Source organism: Cibotium barometz, chromosome 47 (assembly GCF_041138505.1).
Source record: "Cibotium barometz isolate CiBa-2024 chromosome 47, ASM4113850v1, whole genome shotgun sequence".
NCBI lineage: Eukaryota > Viridiplantae > Streptophyta > Polypodiopsida > Cyatheales > Cibotiaceae > Cibotium > Cibotium barometz.
The window spans coordinates 44,149,643-44,173,359 of NC_141092.1; the positions used below are offsets into that span (position 1 = coordinate 44,149,643).

The window sequence follows — 23,717 nt, forward strand, 5'->3', positions numbered from 1 at the left end:
TATTAATGTAAGTTTTTTTTTTGGTATTTGAAGCTTTGAAAAAAAAAGTGCAAATTTCCATTTGCAAAAGCTCTTCTACTACCTAGCAAATTGCATAAAGGGCACGAGGGAAAGGAGTTGTGTACGATAAGAAATAAAATGTGTAAATCAATCACTAACTTATTGATTGATGGCACTCTTAAGCTGAGGACTCTTAATATTTATTTGGGACCTCTATTAAAAGTACATTCCAAGTAAGAGTCCTCAGCTCAAGAGTGCCAAAATTGCAACATGAGTGTCAACAAGAGAAACCCTTCTATGCATGCGGCACATGTGCCCTTATTATAGAAGAGTTTATCTTGACACCCATGCCGTAATTTTGTCACAAAAAGCTTTAAAACTCCATTTTCCCTTGAAACAATGTGTACATGCTTTAAATTAGAAGGCACAATGTATATGTACTTTACGTATATTGATCACACCATCATAAGTGTATGTAACAGAAGCCTATCTTTTTGCAAGACAACACTGGAATATATGCAACCTTACATGGAGATGGGAAAAACCATTTTATGTATGTTGATCACACCGTCGAAGCCTATCTTTTATAAGACGGCACTAAAATATATAAAGCGACTTTAGATGGAGATGGGAAAAGCCACTTTTTTCCAACATTCTTTGTGCATCATTGTAGTAACAACACCAATTTAAATTTCTTAACTATATATAACAAAAGCCTATCTTTTGTAAGACATCATTGGAACATATGAAGTGGCCTTACATGGAGATGGGAAAAGTCACTTTTTTTCAACATTCTTTGTCCAGCATTGTAGCAAGAACACCAATTTTCTTTTATATGAATTTTCTTAAATGTATGTAACAAAAGCCTATCTTTTGTATAAGATAACATTGGAACATATGAAGCGGTCTTACATTTTATTTATGTTGATTGCACCATCTTACTTGTATGTAATGAAAGCCTATCTTTTGTAAGATGGTACTAAAATATATGAAGCGGCCTTATATAAAGATGGGAAAAGCCACTTTTTTCCAACATTCCTTGTGCAACATTGTAGTAACAACACCAATTTTCTTCTACCTCCTATGTGCAATGAACGATACTCAAATAGAGAAAAAAATATATGAAATTTCACAAAATCCTTTTAAAAATTGGCAAAATTATTCTATCCCTAATCTTTGTAAGGCTGTAGTAGGAAGACTTCAAAAACTAGATTTGCACGCCAAGAAACAAGTAGAAAATACCTAATTTAGCCATGAGTTGGCTAATGCACCTGATAAAGGTGCTTAATGACGCAAATATGCTCGAAGTAAAGACACGACCAGGCCTTTGAACATACAATATAAAGAAACAAAACTAAAAAATAATTGAGCCTTTCAATTAAAAAATAGAGAAGAACAAATGTGCAGTGAGGATCCATCCACTCTCTAGACCAATGAATGACATTGATAAAGTATCTATACCATATTTTGGAAAAATATTACAAAATTCCAATGGATCACAAGATTATTATCTATTACATATTAACCATGGACAACCAAGGCACAAGGAGAGGAGAGAAAAAAGAAATCCTGGATTTCTAAAAAATACGAGGATAAAATCCATTCGATTTGACCCTTTGTATTCCGGCTTCCATTCTTGAATTGACCCTTTGTATTCCGGCTTCCATTCTTGAATTGACCGTTTGTATTCCGGCTTTCATTCCTGGGTTTTGCTTCTTAATGTCTTTTACATACAGCAGCAAAGCGCGGGTTGAAAGGACTTGGAAAGACAATTGGATCACAACATTATTGACTCCAAAAAGGAATACTAAAAGAGTCACGTGACATACATATACATATACATACATAATAGAACCGTGATGATGCAGCGGATCCCATGGCTGCTTGCTGCTTCGAGGGCTCGTCGCAACCTACTCTCGAAGCAGCCTCACACTCTTCCATACCGTTTTCTTTCATGGCGGCCTCTGCGAGAGCTAGGGTTTTGCTCGCAGGCAACAGAGGACCGAGAACGCATGGAGTACGACGTGGTGATCGTCGGCGGAGGCCCTGCCGGTCTCTCTGCAGCCATCAAACTCAAGCAGCTCTCTCAACAGAGAAACAAAGAGCTCTCTGTCTGCATCGTCGAGAAAGGCGCAGAAATCGGTTAGCTCCTCTACTCTTGCTTCTCTTTCATCTTTCATGATGCACAATAAGAAAATTTTGTTTTTTTTTTCCTGATATATTTACAAAAACATGCAAAAACAAAAATATACATACATACATGCATGCATGCACGTGTGCGCACACACATGTAAGTATGTATATATAATTGGAATTTTTAAGAAAAGAGGTTCATCCTGTTTCCTGAGAGGCTTTCAATGCTTCAAATCATGAAGAAGATGACTAGTTGATCCAATTTACCCCACAGGAGCTCACATCATCTCCGGCAACGTTCTAGAAACACGTGCGCTCGATGAGCTTCTCCCAGATTGGAAGGATCAAGGAGTATGTATGCGCGACTAAGACCACATTTCACAAGTATATATTGAATGACAATGATGTACAAATCTTAAAGTTCATGTGAAGAATCCACGCAATGAGTAAGGATGCCAGTTCTTTTCGGCTAAATGCGTATTTTTATTTGAAGATAAATTTTGTCACAGGCACCAGTTAGAGTACCTGTTTCCACAGACAAGTTCTGGTGGCTTGCTGCCAATCGCGCCGTGCCATTACCGTCTCCCTTCAAGAACCATGGCAATTTTGTAATAAGGTAGTGTACAACACTTAACATTCTCTTATTACAAGCTAGATTTCATTGTGGGGGCATGAGGAGGACGGGATGCCAATTTCACCCTTTGTCTGGAGCAGCATTTTATTGGCAGCCAACCTCCTGCATGACTCACCCTCAACATTTGTGACTTGTCTAGAACATAACATAAAATCTCATGAACATAAAGCATTTTTTAGAAAACTAGTTTTGAAATTTTTATCATGCACATGAACTCAACAACATTTATCTTTGTTTAGTTTGAGCGAACTTGTGCGATGGCTTGCAAAAAGGGCAGAAGACCTTGGAGTTGAGATCTATCCAGGCTTTGCCGCCAGTGAGGTAATGTGCTGTGCTCAAAACTTAGGTACATTATTTATGTTCTTTCCCTAAACAATGTGTAATTTTGTCTCAAGGTATCAAAGCATACTAGATTCACTCTCAAGATTATGGAAATTTCCAAGACAAGCCCGCATAAGGGCCTTTACAAACATAAACCCTGTTGGAAAAGGGAAGATTTCACCTGCTCTGTTCCTCATGGGCGAGGAATATCCCCCGTCCGATTCTGCCCAGTGTTAGATGGGCAGGGGTTCTGTTTCTAAATTATTTTGGTTAAGTGACCATTTATGTTATTGAGTAGTGTATTTATGTTATTGGTAATTGACTGTAGTTTTAGCTTATACAGATACTTTATGATGGGGGAGGAAACAAAGTGGTGGGCATTGCAACAAATGATATGGGCATCTCCAAAACCGGGAATAGAAAGTCGACCTTTCAGCGGGGTGTTGAGTTGAGAGGTTTGCGTTTATCCAACCTATCAATTTTGTCTGCTTCTGGATGCCTTTGCTCACCTTTTGTGTTGATGGAGTCTCCTTTGTATTTGATTAAAGATTCTATTGATGCAAGGTTGAGCAAGTACAGGAGGACTAATAATTACTACAAGCGCATTTAAAAAATAAAGCAAATAACCCAAACAAATTGCTAACAAATGCTGTACAGTGGATATACAATTGTTGCAATCAAAACACAGGTTGAAAACTGATGAAAAACAGGGAACTCTAACTTGGCATTGTTTTTGGATGCGGAAATCCCTAGGCAATTGTGCATTCTAGTCTTGATGTGCTGAATAAGGAAGGAAAGGCCTTCAACTAGCCTCTTAATGCAAATCAGCCTGGTTGGTCTGCATCTGGGGTGAACTAATGCTTTTTTCCTGTTTTTTAAACGTGTGTGGGCCTTACACACTCACCCTGTGTTTACCTGTGGAGATGCACAAATTATGGCATCAGCACTATGGACTTTAGACTCTTTTGCAGAAATGCAGAATACCTCCTGGACTGTCTGGCTGCCCAAAATAAGACTATACGCACCCTTTTATGCCTCTGCAGTCCATGCTAAAGTGTTTCAGATGTAGTGATTTGCAGAAGTTTTAGGTCTAGTCGGTAAAACATAATCCTAACGCTTTTGATGATGAAGAGGCGTTCTAATAGTTTTCTGTTGCTGTTTCAAAAACTTTACTGGTTCTTTTTGTTCAGTAATGCTTGCTATTTTATGTTCAACCAGAAGCTATCTGATATTGTCATGGTAATCCATCATGCCATCAATAACCATGTTGTTAACCTTTTCTCATTACTGCGAAGAGAAGCATTAGTGAGATGGACAGAGCTTGTCTGGGTTTTTCATTTGGTTGAGAGTCTGATTGAGTTGGGTTCAGCACTGAGGGTTTGAGGCCCAATGTGCACAATGAAAGGTTAATGTGGAAAGTTGTACTGTGATTCTAGGGCGGCTTACATTCTTTGGTGAAGGCTGCCGAGGTTCTCTCTCTCAGGTCAGTGTATGTCATTCCTTTTGGGAGCAAAGATTTAGACATGCGATGGAAGTTGGAACTGTAATCCCTTCAAATTGTGTTTTACATTTTTACAGAAGATTCTCAAGAAGTTCCATTTGCGGGAGCTTGCAGGAGCTCAACATCAAACCTATGCTTTGGGAATAAAGGAGGTGAGACTCTTAAGATTTTCTCAGCATTTACATCTTGAGATCGAAGTGCTTCCATTTTGTATCCTTGTTTTTCATGAAGTGATAGAACCTTTTTTGATTGATCGCTTTAGGTATGGGAAGTGGATCAAAGCAAGCACCACCCTGGATTGGTTTTGCACACAATAGGATGGCCTTTGGATACCAAAACATATGGTGGATCTTTCGTTTATCACATGGATAATTGTAAGGCAAGTTCTTGTAACTATTTTTTGTCGGCTCTTTCACATGTGGGAGTAGATTCATGTTTTAGGGACCACACTTGATAGATACCCCTGGCTAGCCCTGGGGTCCTCGAGACAGTTGACACTTGAGGGAGATACGGAGTGCTGGTATGCACAGGTAGGCACTTGGTTTGGCATGCACGGTATGCAGATGGAGGCACTCCCCCCGTTCAAGTATAGCATAGAGGCCCCGTCATTTGCTCTCAGCCGCACAGAGCGGAATAGGGTTATCAGGAAGGACATTGTCAGACTGGATACTCAGAGGACATGGAGTTCACCTAGTCGTCCACTGGGGACAAAGATGGCCTTCTACAGAGATCGCCTCCTATGCCTGACAGAGGATGGGTTCATTATCTGTCCACGCTACATGGACATACACCTATCCTTTGGGGTGAGATGTGCGATCGGCCAGATCCGCACCTCGTCCCACCAGCTGAGAGTGGAGATTGCCAGATATGGGCCTAGGGCGGCCGCACCAGAGGACAGGACATGCCAGCTCTGTCACACAGAGCCCGAGACAGAGGACCATTACATATGCTGATGCCCCGTGTACTATGAGATTCGGGGGAGGTGCCGCTGCCTCTTCCGAGCTGGGTTCGGACCACTTTCCAGGATCATGGACTTCCCGGATCAGAGATGCCTGGGACTTTTACTTCTAGAGCTCCGTAGACACAAGGAGTCCTTAGTGAGATCCAGATCAGCTTTACTTGCTCGAGGATAGTACAGAGAGCTCTCACTGACTTCTTCCATACCAGCACTCTGAGGGCCGATCCACTCATCATACCCACGAGAGAGAGAGAGAGAGAGAGAGAGAGAGAGAGATGGATGGCGGGGTGGGTTGGGCGAGGGGAGTGCAAGGAGGATAGGCGAAGGGGAGGGCGAGGGGGGTGGGGGAGGGCGAAGGGCGAAAGGGTGGGCGAGGGTGGAGGGGTGAAATGAAATGATATATTAACATCTCTGAGAGAGAGAGAGAGAGAGAGAGAGAGAGAGAGAGAGAGAGTTGTATTAACGTCTTCAAAACGCCAAAATGACCTAGTGCAAAGTGGGCGGGCGAGGGGCCAGGGCGAAGGGGTGAAATGAAATGATATATTAACATCTCTAAGAGAGAGAGAGAAAGAAAGAAAGAAAGTTGTATTAACGTCTTCAAAACGCCAAAATGACCTAGTACAAAGAGAGAGAGAGAGAGAGAGAGAGAGAGAGAGAGAGAGAGAGAGAGAGAGAGATGAATGAAATGAAATGTTATATTAATGTCTTCAAAAGGCCAAAGTGACCTATGAGACCGAAGTTACAACCATGTGACATCTGATACACTGTCTGGAAAAGAAAAGAGATAGCCCCACAATACATCAGTACTAATGCTACTAGTCAAAAATGGGGTACACGAGTACATGGATACATGAATACATGAATATGGGGGAGTACAAAAGTGACAGTGAGTACAATAGTATATGGCTGGAGTCGTAATCATCCTAGGAGCTCTAGCATGGGTCTCTGCCGGCGGATGGCCTGGATATTTGCCATAGTGAGATGCCTGGTCGGACGAGCCCGATGCCTCGCAATGATGCTCTAAATCCTCCGGTGTAGGCACCGTCTCCGATGTGAGGATCCGCGAACCCTCAGGCGTCTAGATAGTATTTAGTATATTCTATGTGTTAATTCTTTCTATGTTTAGTTGGTGCACATGCCTTTTTGTTGTAATAATTCTTTCTATTTGTTATGATCCTTGGTGCTAGGCTTCATTATGGCTGAGTCTTCCCTATATCTCCAGAGCTTTGACAGAAACTCAGTACACAGACCTTTGTATGAATGTATGCTGTGTGTGTGCGTGGTGTGTGTGTGTGTGTGTGTGGGAGCATATATTGATACCAAGGTCTACACCCACTATTGGGCACTGATGATATTAGTGGGGATGTCATAGTATCTAGTCCATACTATGCATGATGGAGTTGATGGTTTATTGTCTTGTGGATGATTACCATGAGGTTATAAATTGCACTTTCTTATAAGGTGAATGTGGGCATGTTCCTGTATTCATCTAGGTATATCTTTATGCTGTATTAGCGGACATGCAAATTTCACATTGTGAAGTTTTTGTCCAAGTTGCAGCCAATTGATATTGTGTTAATTCTTTCTATCTTTAGTTGGTGCATATGCCCTATCAACTACCTTTTTGTTGTAATAATTCTTTCTATTTGTTATGATACTTGGTGCTAGGCTTCATTATGGCTGAGTCTGCCCTATATCTCCGGAGCTCTGACAGAAACTCAGTACACAGGCCTTTGTATGAATGTATGTTGTCACGACCCTGTGTTTTTCTCTGGAAAGTATGCAGGTGTGCACGGGGACATGGTGGACAGAGTGAATGGCATCAATTTGGAGTTGAAAAGGAAACCCATGTGTGGACAACCCCAAGTGTGAAGGGGACAAAGAGATTTTAATTTAAAAGGTTTTATAACCTTTGGTGGCCCAAAAAGCTAATTTGGGAGGCTATCCTACTTTTGGAAAACACGCCTCTTTCTATCTCATGCTCTTTGGTAGGCGCCTGCTGAATCTAAAGGGTGTGCTTTTTTTCTGAAGGAGGGCTGGCGGGCTGAAGCGACAGCTTATGTTCTCTCTCTCTCTCTCTCCCTTTTGAGCTTGGCACACGGAGAGTTGGACTGCTCATACACGCCGGTTTCCTCCTTTGCACAGAGGTGGCTGCTGGACAGAGGAGCACATGTGGGATGGTTCTCCTTTGCAAGGACAGCAGGCTCTACAGGCTTTTGACGGGTTGCAGAAGAGGGAAGGTGTTAGGTGGCTGCTGGACTGGCTGCACAGCAGGCGGACTGAACAGCCGCTGCAGGTACAGGTCTTCCTCAAGGCTGGGATAGGGCAGACATAGCTCAAGAGCTTCGAGAAGACTACATATTAGATACAGATGTACTTACAGCACAACTGAGCAAAGTAGTCCCCTTCGTGGACTTAGGAGACCCTATCGCTATTATAGTAAAGGTTACACAGGCTAAAGTCTCCTATATGGACAACAATGAGAAAATAGCAGTGATGAAGCAAACAAGGTCTCTCCAAGGGACAAAGGTATGGATAGCTGATGAACTCACCCCGCTACAACTCAAGAACAGATCGGCAGAGCTGAATAAAGTTAAAGAAGCAAGAAAGAATGGCAAATGGGCAATATACAGAGGAGGACAAGCAATCATTAAAGAATTCCGTACCCCACCCCCCTCGAGCAAATCCATCCATGGATGAAATATAGCTATTTTTATTTTGAACCTCAATTTCGAACTAGATGCAATAGAACCCATTGTAATTTAAACTCTTAAGAGTCTTAAGAGTTCATTTTGAGTTATTTTTTTTTCCAGTTTTAGGTCGGATTCGGCCTCCCGTGGACGTTAATATAACTTTCTTTCTTTCTTTCTTTCTTTCTTTCTCTCTCTCTCTCTCTCTCTCGGCAAACGAGCGGCTGCAAGCAGCGCTGGACAGAGCAGTGCATGCTTTTCTCCACGCACAAGGGGAACTGTAGGCGGTTGCTGGACAGAACAGTACGCGCTTTTCTCCATGCGCAAGGGGGATCACAGGAGAACTGAATTTGCTCTCTCTTTCTCTCTCTCTCTCTCTCTCTCCCTCTCTCTGGTGAAAAACGGGCAGTTCTGCAAGGAGAGCTGGTCGGGTAGAAGCAGCAGAGGTACGTGCTCCTCCTGGGAGGACTGGTGGGTTGGTCGAGCTACAGATGGTTGTAGGAAGGGAGGCGCAGGACTGCAGGTCCCTGTCTTTCTCTTTCTCCTGGGAGGACTGGTGGGTTGGGTAGAAGCAGCAGAGGTACGTGCTCTTCTCTTGGGAGGACTGGTGGGTTGGTCGAGCTACAGATGGTTGTAGGAAGGGAGGCGCAGGACTACAGGTCCCTGTCTTTCTCTTTCTTTGCCAGCAGGTCGGGCTCAAGGATGCGCATAGCCGGGACTGCTTTAAGGCTGTCTATGGGCTGTTTTGGTTGGCTGCAAGTATAGGTCTCTTAATGTGTTCCTTGGCATGGGAGTGGTGCAAACTCGCATGGCTGCATGCTCATGGAGCAGATTGTTTTCTTCCTGCTGGAAAGGAACAGAGGGACCTACAGTTATGGGCAGCTCTATGTTTCCAGATATTTCATGAGGGAACAGGTAACTAGATGTATGCTGTTGTTGGCACCGTTGTTGAATGGTGCTGTGAATGGTTCTGTATGGAAACAGGACAAAGGCTTCAAAGGGAAACAGGCCTAAGGGTTTCACGTGGAAACAGGTCGTAGGTTTCTCAAGGAAACATGTTTATGGTTCTCTTTGAGATAGGTCACATGCAGGCATAAGGTACAGGAATGGACACATGTTTGGTACAGCCTTGCTACTGATTAGACAGGTGACAGGGAATCCATGAAAGAGATGGATAGTACCCTTGGAAGGTAGAGAGGGTTGGTACAGGTGTGTCAATTGTATGGTATGATGTGCTGTGATGCGAGTTCTCTTTTGGGAGACAGTTTGGGAGTCTGTGTTGTGATGCAGAAGCACTGGACGTGTCAGGGTGTGATGTTGTTCATAGGGTGAGAGGCTATGGATGGTTGTGGCAGCCCCGATCATGGGAGAAAGCTTCTGTATGCAGACTCAATGTGAGAGAGTCTTTCGATGTGAACAATGGCTAGACTTGTTTGTGGATGTCGAGTGGACAAGAAGCCATGATGCAGGGTCTTTGCAGGCTTCAGGGGTTCTGCTGTGACTGCTGAGTTTCCAGCCTTATTGTAATCAAAGCTCTGTTATAATCAATTAAAGAAATACCGCAAGGGGCGCCATTGCGTTTTGGGGCCAATCGGTGTCCTTGTACTGTTTGCAAGAGCACTCTAGCTCCCGTTGTTTGTTTTCCTTTTCTTGGTCCTCAAAGGTGTTGAAGTGTTTTGTGTGCGAGTGTTTGTTTCACACCGCCCTTTGGTTTTGTCTGAAGACTGAGGTTGGTTTACATATGCTGTGTGCGCGTGGGGGGGGGGTGTGTGGGAGCATATATTGATACCAAGTTCTACACCCACTATTGGGCACTGATGACATTAGTGGGGATGTCATAGTATCTAGTCCATACTATGCATGATGGAGTTGATGGTTTATTGTCTTGTGGATGACTATCATGAGGTTATAAATTGCACTTTCTTATAAGGTGAATTTGGGCATGTTCCTGGATTCATCTAGGTATATGCCTTAAATAGACTTTGGAATTTCCTAGTGGATTGGCCGACCTGCTGTCGGCAAAGTCTTGGACAAAATCATGCCACTTTGCTCAGCCGACTGGTCTTGTTCCCTTTCATGCACTGGTCGATATCCCTTGTCCTCCACCAGTCCTTCCTTGCCCACACGAGCAACATATGCTCCAAAATCTGGTTCTAATCCTGTCTTTTATCTATTTCCCGTCAAGGGTCAGCTTTGGGATCAGCCTCCACATGTTTTGCACATGACATCCCTCTTTGCTAAACTTGATGACGGCATTCCAAATTCTATTCTTGGATGATTGTCATCATCCCATTGTCTATTCCTGGAGTCCCAAACCTGTCATCGTTCCCTTTTTGGCAACCTTTTCACTGAAAACTTGTGCGTGGTCTCCAAATCCACTCCAAATCTGATGAAGATGTGTGCATCTGTTCCATCCCGTCCCCTTTCCCTTCATGCCCTGTCCTTGAACACTTTCTTTGGTCTTCTTTTCGTGAGTATTGAGTTTGGCACTCTCACTCCACCCCTTGGAGGATCATCCTCCCTTGGAACCGTTGCTTGAAAGCCTTTCTTGGTGTGCCCCAAGTGGCATCCGACTCACAGGAGTGACATTCCCCTTGGGTCTTGTGGAACACCACCAACCAACCTCCTCGGAACTTCTTCCATGTCTTGTGTTCCTTTCCTTGGACTGAGCACCTTCATTTGGGATTGAATCAGTGTTTAGCCTTGCTGAGCCTGATGCTCTGATACCAATGTCACATGCGGAAGCTCTAGGAGTCTTCTTCAGCCCTAAACACCATCGTGGAAAATGCTTTATGTAATACGCATACAGAAGATGGAGAAGAGAGAGAGAGAGAGACGGCTGAGTATTCAGTATATTCTATAGTACAAAAGGGATGTACAAATCTTGCAACCATAGGCTACCTTGAAAAGGTAGAAAATACCTAATCTAACCCTAAGTCTATGACCCAACTTGTTGAAGGGTTGAATAATAAAAAACGATGAGCAAACATGCTTTAAATAGGCTTTGGAATTTCCTAGTGGATTGGTTGACCTGCTGTCGGCCAGGTTCTGGACAAAATCATGCCACTTTGCTGTAGCCGATTGGTCTTGTTCCCTTTCATGCACTGGCCAACAGCCTCCTTTGTCCTCCACCAGTCCTTCCCTGCCACACCAGCAACATATGCTCCAAAATCTGGTTCTAATCTTGTCTTTAATCTGTTGCCCCTCAAGGGTCAGCTTTGGGATCAGCCTGCATGTCTTGCACATGACACCCCCCTTTGCCACCAATGTCACATTTGGAAGCTTTGGGAGTCTTATTTCAGCTCTAAACACCATCCTGGAACATGCTTGCTGCAAAACGCATAAAGAAGATAGAGAAAAGTTATAAAGAGATAGCTGAGTATGCAGTATATTCATAATGTACAAAAAGTTGTACAAGTCTCGTAGCCATAGATTGCCTTCAAAAGCCTCTGGCACTTTCCCACCAAGCCTCGTGTTAGGTGACCTGTTTATTAGATGAACGGCTGTCATAACAGCTTCAGCCCAAAAACCATGAGGTAATGCAGCATGTGACAACATAGAACGGACCTTCTCCTGAATGGTCCTGTTCATCCTCTCTGCTGTCCCGTTTTGTGGAGGATCATAAGGAGTAGAGAGCTCCCTCTTGATACCTTTAGCATCACAAAAGTCCTGAAACTGTTTGGACATATACTCTCCACCATTGTCGGAACGCAAAGCCTTCAGTGTTTTGCCAGTTTGATTCTCAACAAGAGCAACAAACTTCTCAAACACTGAGAATGTATCACTCTTCAAACGAAGAGGATAAACCCACACCTTGCGTGTGGCATCATCTATAAAAGACACACAGTATTTTGCCCCTCCCAAAGAAAGCTGAGGCATCTCACATACATCTGTATGCACAAGCTCTAACTGAGTATCTTTCTGTCCAAGAGCTTTCTTGTGGGGGCACTGTAGTTGCCTACCATATATACAATGCTCACAAAACTGAAAACTTGAAAACTTTAGAGAAGGCAAGTAACCCAAACGAGACAATTGCTCCATTCCTTTGACACTCATGTGTCCCAACCGGCTATGCCACATAGAAATTTCCGGCAGCTCGGTTGCATTTACATTAGCATGGTGACAAACACCTGCATGCATGAAGTAAAGAGTGTCCACCTTAGGGCCTCTGGCAACAACCAGTGAGCCCTTACTAATCTTCCACTTTCCACGACCAAATGTGGTAACATAATCAGTATCATCAAGCTGTCCAGTAGAAAGCAGATTCTTCTTGATCTCAGGCACATGCCTGACATCATGGAGCATAAGCTGTGAGCCATCTGAAAACACAAGCCTCACATCACCTCTGCCAAGAATCTTGCATGCATGGTTATCACCCAAATAAACCACTCCTTCATTGCCAGCAGTATACCTGACAAACAAGTCTCTGCAACCTGTGACATGAAAGGAGGCACCTGAATCAATGATCCATGAGTGCATACGATGACCACTTGTAAGAAGTGAATGGGCATCAAGTGAAGACGTAAATAGGACCTCATCCTCACTGTCACCGGCATGTGACACATTGACTTCTTCAATCTTGACTCCACTTTTGCCCTTTGGCTTTACATCTTTGGCTTCGTCTTTGTCTTTGTCTTTGTCTTTGCCTTTTCCCTTTTCCTTTTGATCATTTTTCCATTTGTAGCATTGCTTTTTAATGTGTCCCTTCTTGCCACAATAATGGCATTCCAAGTCCTTTTTGGAGCGAGACTTGCTCCTTCCCTGTTCTTGGCTTTTTCCCCTTTGCTGGGATCTCCCACGTGCATTCATTGCATTGGACTTTCCAACAGAGTTGTTTTTCCTGTTCATCTCTTCTTGAAGAAGAGCACCCTCAACATCTGCATATGACAACATAGCATTCGAATTGCTAGTGGCTGTCCTGAATGTGTCCCAACTCTCTAGCAAAGTGCATAAGAGAAAAGTGGCTTTGAACTCATCGTCCAGTGCCAACTTTTGATTTATGACCTGGCTGACAATACCATTAAACTCATTTAGATGGGCTGTCATAGACGCCCCTTCCTTCATCTGAAGACCTATGAGTTCAACCAATACACTTTGCTTGAGGCACTTTGCTGGGCATACAAGTCCTGCAATCTTTGCCACATTCCCCAAGCTGTCTTCTCTTCACGAATGCTGAAAAGTAAAGTGTCTGACACAGACAACATGATGGTGGATCTTGCTAGCTCATCCATATCTTCCCACTCTTCAGCAGTAAGAGAAGCGGGCATTACACCCCTTTCTTTGATAGGCCTGTGCTGCTTCTTCTAGAGCAACACATTATAGCACTGGGTTTGCCAAATGTCATAGTTATGTGAGTCTTCAAGCTTCTTGATGTGAAGCAATGAAGAGCTCTCACCTGTGGTTGCCATAGCAATATGCAACCTGTCAATACCTCACTCCTTGCAAAATGTGCAAACACTGCACCAAAAGCATACAAAGTGCTCACAGTTGTTCTCCCAAGCTTTATCTCCCACTGCGGAAGCACAAATGCAACTCTACTCCCACTGTATGTGATGAAATCACCAAAATCTGGTTGCTGCAGATTTAGGACAGCACCTTAAATGTGCTCTGTTGCCCTTCCAAAGTACTGTACAACAGTACCAAGTGCTCACCTGTAATGTACCAAACCTGTACCGGCAAGTATAGCAGCTGAAATTGAACCTTTTGCTCACTCAAATCAATGTGCAGCCATGCCAAAACTTGTACAAAGCTGTACCAAATCTGTACCAGCAGGTACAGTAGCAATAAATGCTCTCCTGGCTGTCCAAATGAGTGAAAATCAGACTTTTACAGTCCCGAACACTGCATACAACAGTCCCGAACAAAAATTGGGCAAAAGCCCCTTGACTGCAAGCTGATTTCTGAGGATTCAAGGCATAAAAGTCTTGCCTGCTGCTTTGCCAAGCTCAACAAGCATAAGATCTTGAAAAGCCCCTTGATTTAAGATCAATTGCTGATCATACATGGTACATTGACGCACATGAAGGCATCCAGAGTCTTCGCGATGCTTCCCCCTGGCCACATATACATCCAATACATGAAAACTCCTTGATTTACAGGCACATTGAGTGCTTGACAGGCATCAACACGTTGCCCAAAGCATCAAATGCGATTGCCTGCATGCAAATCAATTCCATCGGCACAAAAGCCCCTTGATTTGCACTGCAATTTTGCCCGAATGTGCGATTTCTCACATCATACAGCATGTATGAGTGCTTAATTGCACAATTACATCAAAAGCCCCAAATTTCGACATCCAATTTCCTGCAAATTGATCCTGATTGTGACCAATGTCACCCAATTTTGCCAATTTTGCTAAAAAATTGAGCAATTCGGCACCTGACCTGCTCAATTGATGATTGTACCTGCTCAATTGCGAATTGGACATGCAAATTCCAAAAAATTGAAGCAAATACCTCAGGTAATTTTTTGATTTTTTGTTGCAGAAAAAAAAAGGGTGATGAATTTGGTGCTGCTGCAGAAATCTCATGCTGATGGCCCTGCTCGTTGCTGTGCGTGTACGGATGGCTGGCTGCTCCTGGTTGGCTGAGCAGCCTACGCTGCTGGCTGGGGTTCGTGCAGGTGTACCGCACTATGTGGTAGCTCCGCAGTCTGCCTTCGCCTACTGGTTAGCGCTTCTGTACGCTTCCCCACGTTCACATATTGCTGCCTTCGCCGCCTCCGCCTGGCTGTTGGCTACCTGCTCTTTAGGCAGCGTGGGCTTCGCTGGTACACGCACCACACCTGACTTCTTCGCTCGCCTGCCAGGAGTCTGACGCCTTGTAGAAGGTGACGTGGAGCTCAGCGCATAGCACGTGTCAAAGAGCGAGAAGCTGCCTGCCAGGGATGCCCGCCTGCCTTCGCCTAGTAGCGCTACGCTTTTTTGGACCAACGCCTCAACGCCACTTCACCACTTCGCGCAGGCCCCCTCCACGCTCACCGCACCAATGGGAAATCTGAGGGCAGCTGCTGTTGCTGGATTCCCAAATGCAAAGACTGGCTGCCCGTAAAAGCCATCAATGCAGGAAACCCTATTCGAGCAGAGAAAACCCGAAAACCTGTGTGTGTGTATCACCGCAGAGATGAATAGCAACGCCTTCAATAAGTGCGGCTGGCTATGCCTCTGATACCAGTTGAATGGGAGAGTTGTGGGGATAAGTCAACTCACCGAGATGAGTGTGTGACTCCCCTATCACACATGTATATTGCACTAGTACACATAGTGCACTTAGTACATTAAAAGTACTAAGTGTACTATGTACTATAACTTATGGGCTTGTACACACTATAAGGGTGGGCATAATGCCTTTACCCCAACATAATTAATGCAAAGTCCTAGAGATGATTCTATGGCTCTGATACCAATTGTTAGATTAAGTAAAGAGATCAAGATGTGCTCGTAGGGGATCAAAGAGGATTAGCAACATGAATAGTGAGCAAAGGGATTAAAGTGTTAATGACATGATTAGTGAGCAAAGAGATTGAGACTCCCCCGTTTGGGATTGAGCTGGGGACGGTTGTCCCAAATGTACATATAATACATGCTCTTCCTCTCTAGCATGGGACGGCTGCCCACCATGCACTTTGCCATCATGAAATGCATGAGGGACATTTTCAGCCATATCTTGTTTATGCATATGAGCATCACTGTACATTCTCTTCTCCATGCTCCACAGATACATATTGTCTGTCCACCATGCACTTTGCCATCATGGAATGCATGAGAGACATTTTCAGCCATATCTTATTTATGCATATGAGCATCACTGTGTACATTCTCTTCTCAATGCTCCACATATACATATTGCCTTGCATTATATCCTGCATGGTATCTGTGTGGCTTGCCATATTGTCTAACAATGAAATGCTAGTGTTTGCTAGATTTTGGATTGTCTTCCTCATAAGAAGAGAGAAGATCCCAGGCTTTGATACTAATGAGACTCCTCCTTTCGGGGTTGAGTACAATCTTGCCTTACAATTAAGAATTAACACAATTAAACAAGTTGATAATGGCACCACAAAATGAAGCTTAACAAAGCTGAAAATTGAAATCACTTGCACACTGTACTAGGGCCAGAAAGGGCTGACCCCCCTTGTAATAGATGGTATTATCAAGGTTCCCGTTTACAAGCTTCATCGACATTCACATGCCAAACTGTCGAGAGGCATTCATGCAAATGAAACAACATTGTAAGCATGGTTGTTGATGGGGTTGATTGCTTCCATAGCTTCCATTTGATTTCACAGTCCAGCTTTAGACGCATGGATGCAATACAAGAATGCACCATGGAACAGTTTCCCATTTCATTTAGCTAGTAACCCATGGTACCGTATTTTAGATATGGGTGCAGATCAATATTCCCAGCCTACATAACCAACCTACTGGCTCTTGGTGTTGACGACAAGTCCTCGACCATGCCAGTCTATCTTATATAAGCCTGAAGCGCAGAGAGTGCCCAAATAGTGACATCCCCTCCCTGCTTCTAAATAGTTGACCACAACTGAAGTGCTTCCAGGTATGCTCGAAGGAGCTGCGGATACTCCTGAAAGTAAGCTTCATCCATCCACCGTGGGTCCATGGGAGAATTATTCTTGAATTTCACAAGATAGCAACTTTGTAGGTTGCCACTTGCAAGTTTACGCTCTTTGTGAAAGACAATTTGTTTGGGTTGCAAAACCTCTTCCAACTCATCCACTTCCGGTGGATCCTCTAGGACTGGTTCCATAGGTGGAGGTCCCACATACTTGCGAAAGAGGCTCACATGGAACGCTTTGTGTATCTTCCAATGATCCGGTAAAGCAAGCCGGAAAGCCACATTATTTATCTTTTTGATCACTTTGAAGGGTTCATAATACCTGTTAGAGAGCTTAGGGCATGCTTCCTCCTTACCAGGTCTCTTACTAAGCCTGTCTTTCTGAAATTTCAGTGATACCAAATCATTTTTTTTGATATCCAATTGCCTTGTATGCTTGTTGGCAGTCTTCTTATGCTTTGCTTGAGGGTGGCAATACCACTTTGCCATAAATGATCTCAAAAGGAGCCTTGCTTGTAGAAACATGTACTGTATTATTGTAATGCGAATTCCACAAGTGGTAGATACTTTTCCGAAGAAGATTTTTGATCTGCCACATAGCATTTAAGCAAATCCAATATAGTTGAATTTCCAGCTTCACTTTGTCCATCAAGTTGAGGATGATAAGCCGATGAAAAATTCAGCTTGGTGCCCATGTTTCAAATAGAGCTTTCTAAGAGAGGCTCGTTGTTATGGGATCTCTATCCCCTACAATTGTCTTAGGCATTCCATGATGCTTAAACACTTGTGACATAAAGAGTTTGACCATATGCTCAGCTTTTATGGTCTTCTTGACAGGTATGAAATCTGCTTTCTTGCTAAACCTGTCCACAATGGTCCACAAATTGCATCATTAACATATTGTGTACAAGGAAGATCCATAATGAAATCCATTGTGATGCTTTCCCATGGCTGGTTAGGAATAGGCCAAGGCTAAAGTAAACCAGGGGTCTTTTGCCTATCAAACTTTACCTTTTGACAGGTGATACATGTACGAATAAAAGTTTCTATCTCTTTCCTCATGCCTAGCCAAAAGAAATATTTTTCAATCATTTGTGTAGTGGGAAATATTCCCCTATGTCGTGTATACGGAGGTGCATGACATTCATTCAAAACTTTTGGCCTCAAGTCTTTTACCACACATAGGCAATTATCCTCATAAGATAGCCATCTTTAACCATAGAAGATGGATGTGCATGACCAGCCATTAAATTAGCCCATATATCCCCAAAATCAGGTTCCAAATGATACATTTCTCGCTTAGTAGACAATTCTTGATGAGAGCCAATTGAAATTGCAGCCACACATGGCTTTCTTGATAATGCATCGGCCACCACATTTTTCTTGCCTGGAGTATGCAAAATTTGAAAATGAAACATTGAGAGGAAATTGGCCATCCTCATTTGCTTTTCGGAGAGTTTAGTTTGCGTAAGAAAGTATCTCAAACTTTGATGGTCGGTTTTGACCACAAATTCAGCTCCCAGTAAGTAGTGTTTCCACACTGTAAGTGCATGAACAACGGCCAATAAATAATTCCTTCTCATAAACGTCAAGTATAAGCTTGGCATCACGCAATCTCATGCTTGCATATGCAACTGCATGTCCCTCTTGATTTAGGACAGCACCAATACAATTGCCATATGCGTCACATTCAACAATGAATGGCTCATGTAAATGGCGAAGCAACCATTGCAAAATGGAAGATAAATCTCCTGTAGTATGAGCATAAACGAAGAAAACTGCGTACTTCATGTATGGATTTGAGTTTTGGCCAATCTTTGATGGCTTGGATCTTTGCGAGATCCATTCTCACACCATCTTTGGATACTATATTTCCCAAATAGTGATCTCCAAAAGGAAGAATTCACTCTTTTTGTCATTTATCGTAAGTTTGTGTTGCTTCAATTCATCAAAGACCACTCTCAAGTGCTTCTTGTGTTCGTCCTCATTCTTGGAAAACACAAGAATATTATCAAAGAAGACACCTGTAAATGCTCTATGATTTCTGAAAATTCGGTCCTCCATCATGCGACTAAAAGTAGCTGGAGTGTTGATGAGACCGAAAGGCATAACCAAGTACTCATAGAGACCAAAAGAAGTGAGAAAGGCCGTTTTATGTACATCCTCTGGCATCACTCGAACTTAATGATAGCCGCTCTTTAGATCAATGCGACTAAAACATGATGATCCATCCAATTTGTCCAAGATATCATCTATCTTCGGAATTGGAAACCGATTTTTGATGGTTATCTTGTTTAATGCGCTGTAATCCACACATGCGAAATGAACCATCCTTCTTTTGCACAAGGAGAATGGGTGAGCAAAATGGCGATGAACTTGGCCGCACTAAGTCCTTCTCTAATAGCTTCCCAACTTGTTTCACGATCGTCTTTTGTTGGCAACGATATGCTGGCCTATTTGGTGGTGAACTTCTCGGCACTAATTCAATACAGTGGTCTTCCGGTCGAATGGGAGGTATATCATCTAGAAGAAAGTCATCAAAACAATCCTTAAACTCACTTAAAAAAATTAGCCTATCATGTGTAAGGGTATCCATATGTACATTAGCATTTTCCACTTTATCACGTACAAAAACCAAGTACGAACAAATACTCTTTTTCATTACTTTATTGATTTGTACATGAGATACTACGGGCATAGTGTCATCCAATACACCGGCATCTATACAATGCTCTCTACCTTTGTACATAAAATAGATCTTGTTGGTTTTGTAGTTCTTGGTGGGCTCAAGGCGTGCATGCCATGGTTTTCCAAGTAACACATCACATTCACTAAGAGGCGCAATGAGAAAGTTCTTGTGGTCGAGATAGCCTTGGATGTGTATTCTCAACTTTCAAATAAGCGAGTGACCTTCACATCCTTCTCAATAAAGGCTGAACATGCATTTGTTTCGGGTCATATTTCACCTACTTCAATCGCCAAGGTGGCAGCCATATGAGTGGAGATGAAGTTGTGAGTATAGCAATCATGAAACATGAATAAGGCAGGCTGGTATTCGAGTTGCCCCCATGCTTTGCATACCATTCTATCCATGCTTGCATGGCCCGTATTACCCTGTACATCATGTATCATGTTTATAAGTGGTTTGGGATCTTCTTCTTTCTTTCTCTTGTTTGGGCATTGAGGAGAAATGTGGTCTTTACTACTACATCTAAAGCATTTCCCTTCACGCATATATTGCATTCTTTGCTGCAGAGATAACCCAAAAGTGCTCTTTTTGGGTGGTTGCTTCTTCTCCTTTGCATCTTCGGCCTTATGCATGCGTTTAGTATCCTTAAAACTAGAATTTTTGCCTTATGCGCACCTTTTGCATTTCCAAAATCTCTTCTTGGTGGCTGTCCACTCCTTTGAACAAAAGGGCCAGCCTTGTCCTTGCCCTTTCCCAAGCTTACATCAATCTTGGATTGCACGCACTTAACATTTAGCTCTTCTGAAGCCAAGACGGAGTTTATAAGTTGGCATAAAGTTTGATTGGGATAAACCTGCAGTCCTCGTTGGAAGATGGGTTGCAATCGTGATTCAAACTTCCTCTTCTTTTCCTCTTTATTTATCTTCATGAAGGGACGTACTTCCATTAGCACCTCCCAAAACTTTGACACATAAGAGGAAATATATTGCCCTTCCTTTTGTTCCAACCTATCCCATTTTCGGCATGTCTTTGACAAAATTTGGAGGCAAAAACTGCTCATAAAGCTTCTCTTTAAATTCAGCCTATGTAGCAATGGTATTGCTTGCAAGTTTCTCGGCCAACCACCAATGTGTAGCGGCGCCTGTCATGTACATTCTTACATGTCCGAGTTTTGAACTCTCGGAATAGTCGGCTTCATGGAATGCAATTTCAAAGTGGGAGATGAAAGATAATGCTTTACCTGAATCATACTCCCCATAATAAACCTCAAATTTTACATGCTTGTCACCCACATCAAATTCTTTGGCTCTCTTTCTATGGCAGTGGGTTTCTTCTTCATGTGCCATGGCTGGCCGCTTCCCTGTATCCAAAGTAGGCACATATCATTCATGCTTCATACTTAGAGGGGTTGATTTATGCATATGCTCTTTGGGAAGGTTTTCAAGTGGTAGAGGAGGCGGCCTACGAGAGGAAGTGGCATGTGTGGTAGTGGCGTAATGAGAGGTTGCAGAGACCTCTTCTCTTTTCCTATGCACAACCAATTTCAACTTTGATGCCACAAGAGAAGGCGGACTTACATTAGGTGGCTTTTTGAACATAAGCCCACCTTGTTTACCTGTGATTACATCACCTTGTCCCTTAAGATAAGAGATGGCCATATCTCTTGGCTGCACTCCCAATTCCAATGCAATATTTTCTAATGCATCATTCACAAAGGCGGGCTGCCTTGACGTATGAGATACATTCTTAGTTTGTGAACCTTCATGCATGCTTTTGAGGTGGCCTTGCATTTCACATAGTTGCTTCTTAGAGTTGCAATTTCAGCCTGCATAGCATCATGTCTGGTTTTCTCCAAAGCGTTCTCCTTGCCACGGGACGGTTGTCCCAAATGTACATATAATACATGCTCTTCCTCTCTAGCATGGGACGGCTGTCCACCATACACTTTGCCATCATGAAATGTATGAGAGACATTTTCAGCCATATCTTGTTTATGCATATGAGCATCACTGTTTACATTCTCTTCTCCATGCTCCACATGTACATATTGTCTTGCATTTACATTCCACATGGTACCTGTGTGTCTTGCCATATTGTCTAACAATGAAATGCTAGTGTTTGCTAGATTTTGGATTGTCTTCCTCATAAGAAGAGAGAAGATCCTAGGCTTTGATACCAATGAGACTTCTCCATTCGGGGTTGAGCACAATCTTGCCTTACAATTAAGCAATTAACACAATTAAACAAGTTGAAAATGGCACCCCAAAATGAAGCTTAACAAAGCTGAAAATTGAATCACTTGCATACTACACTAGGGCCAGAAAGGGCTGACCCCCCTTGTAATAGATTGTATTATCAAGGTTATTGTTTACAAGCTTCACGGGCATTTACATGCCAAACTGTCTAGAGGCATTTATGCAAATGAAAACAGCATTGTAAACATAGTTGTTTATGCGGTTGATTGCCTCCATAGCTTCCATTTGAAAATGCAACTATGCTCCATTGGCATCCATACATAACATTGTGTGTGCCAAGACTGAGACATAGGACCATAATGACGTATTCGGATCTTGAGTAAGTGAAAGAGAGCTTAGATAAGCTCTTACCGCAATTCTATTTCTTGCCTTTGAGTACAACCATTGTATGGTTGATGTCCACGCTTCTATTTCCATTCTCGACTGAAATTAGGGTTTTCATAAATTAGGGTTTCAGTAGGTATTTGGACTCCAAAATTGGGGCTTTTGGATGCAAAAGCTGTCCAAAGCAGAGGGCTATAGATGTACTATGGTTTCTCCAAAACTAGGGTTTTTGACAGAATTAGGGTTTACAAAAAAATTAGGGGAGATAGAATATGTAGGACGCTCCATATTCATGAATGGAGAGGAATTTTGTAAATTGATGATCATATGGAGACTATATGAGTAGAAGACAAGATTTCTCAAGATTTCATGGCTATGGGAATCGTGAAAAAGAAGAAAATCAGCTTTCTCATAAGTGTGTGTCCAAAAATGAAAAGAGAAGCCCCCATACGGTTGGCGCTCAATTCTAGAGAGAGGAGAGAGAGAGAGAGGGAAGATAAGCTTTCCTAACATGTAGAGGATGAGTGGAGGGTGCCTATTGGGCCACCCGTCGAAACCATCCCTCCTCTTGACACGTGGGAGGTCTCTCAAAGGTCATAACATGGAGAAAAGGGTGCTTGAATATGTGCCTAGCCGATGGGGAGCGGAACCTGATCCAACCTCTTTATGAATTGTCTGTTGGAACTTTAATGAAGTGTGGACGCCCAAACTCATTTATAACTTGGGCGGACACACTTATTAGAGTGTGGACCTGCAAAACAAAAAAATTTGTCATTTGCTCATAAAATGAGCAACATAGAGTAAAGTAGTAGTCTTACCACACCTGTCTACATTCCACAAGCGAGGTCAAAAGACAGTTTCACTCACATGGTTCACAAGAGGGCATCCCCAACTTATGAATTGCACGCACAATTCACGCATGCAACAAAACACTTCAACGATGGAAGAGTTTCCTATTTCATTAGCTAGTAACCCATGGTACCATATTCTGGATATGGGCATGGATCAATATCTGCAGCCCACATAACTAGCCTATTGGCTCTTGGTGTTGACAACAAGTCCTCGGCCATGCCAATCCATCTTGTGGAACTCATCCATAAGCTTGAAACGCAAAGATGCCCAAATAGTGATAGAGATTAGATTGTTAATGACATGATTTGTGAGCAAAGGGATTAGAGTGTTAATGACAGAATTAATCACATGATAGAGGCAAAAAATAGATTAATGGCACACGAGTTTTTATTAAGATGGAGGCTCTTATATAGGATTGAAGTACAAATCATGTTACAGCTCAAAGTCAAGATATTCTTGTGCATTAAATGCAGTAGAATCTCCTACACTCCCACTTGAGCTAGGTGCCTGCTTCTGGTAGATTCTTGAGCTTTTACTTGAATAACGGATAGGATCATATGTGACCCCTCCAAGGAAGAAGAAAGTGAGCAAGGCTACCTTTATGAAGTGTATGGAGGACATGAGCCTATGACATGGACCAACATATTATTTAACAACCTTACATATGTAAAGTAAGGCTACGTAACAACCTTTTAAGTGTAGTTTGTTTAAGTTAAGGACAAGATTAGGCTTTTCTCTCTAAGTTGAGATCAAGATAAGGGTTTATCCTAAGTTGAGTACAAGATAA

The 23,717-nt window shown here is 42.8% G+C and overlaps 1 protein-coding gene across 2 annotated transcripts in view; it reads left to right on the forward strand.

Annotated features, from left to right (window-relative positions):
• The first annotated feature begins 1,723 nt into the window (after positions 1 to 1,723).
• The window catches only part of ETFQO (electron-transfer flavoprotein:ubiquinone oxidoreductase), a 107,273-nt gene continuing 85,279 nt past the window's right edge, over positions 1,724 to 23,717 (forward strand). The window contains exons 1-8 of one of the 2 annotated variants that reach the window (XM_086784778.1): positions 1,724 to 2,142; positions 2,408 to 2,484; positions 2,643 to 2,749; positions 3,007 to 3,088; positions 3,432 to 3,543; positions 4,525 to 4,571; positions 4,667 to 4,741; positions 4,852 to 4,968. In XM_086784778.1, coding sequence (XP_086640904.1) covers positions 1,860 to 2,142; positions 2,408 to 2,484; positions 2,643 to 2,749; positions 3,007 to 3,088; positions 3,432 to 3,543; positions 4,525 to 4,571; positions 4,667 to 4,741; positions 4,852 to 4,968 — 900 coding nt within the window. In that variant the 5' untranslated portion in view covers positions 1,724 to 1,859. The remainder of the gene's footprint in view (positions 2,143 to 2,407; positions 2,485 to 2,642; positions 2,750 to 3,006; positions 3,089 to 3,431; positions 3,544 to 4,524; positions 4,572 to 4,666; positions 4,742 to 4,851; positions 4,969 to 23,717) is intronic. The other variant, XM_086784777.1, reaches the window with a different exon arrangement.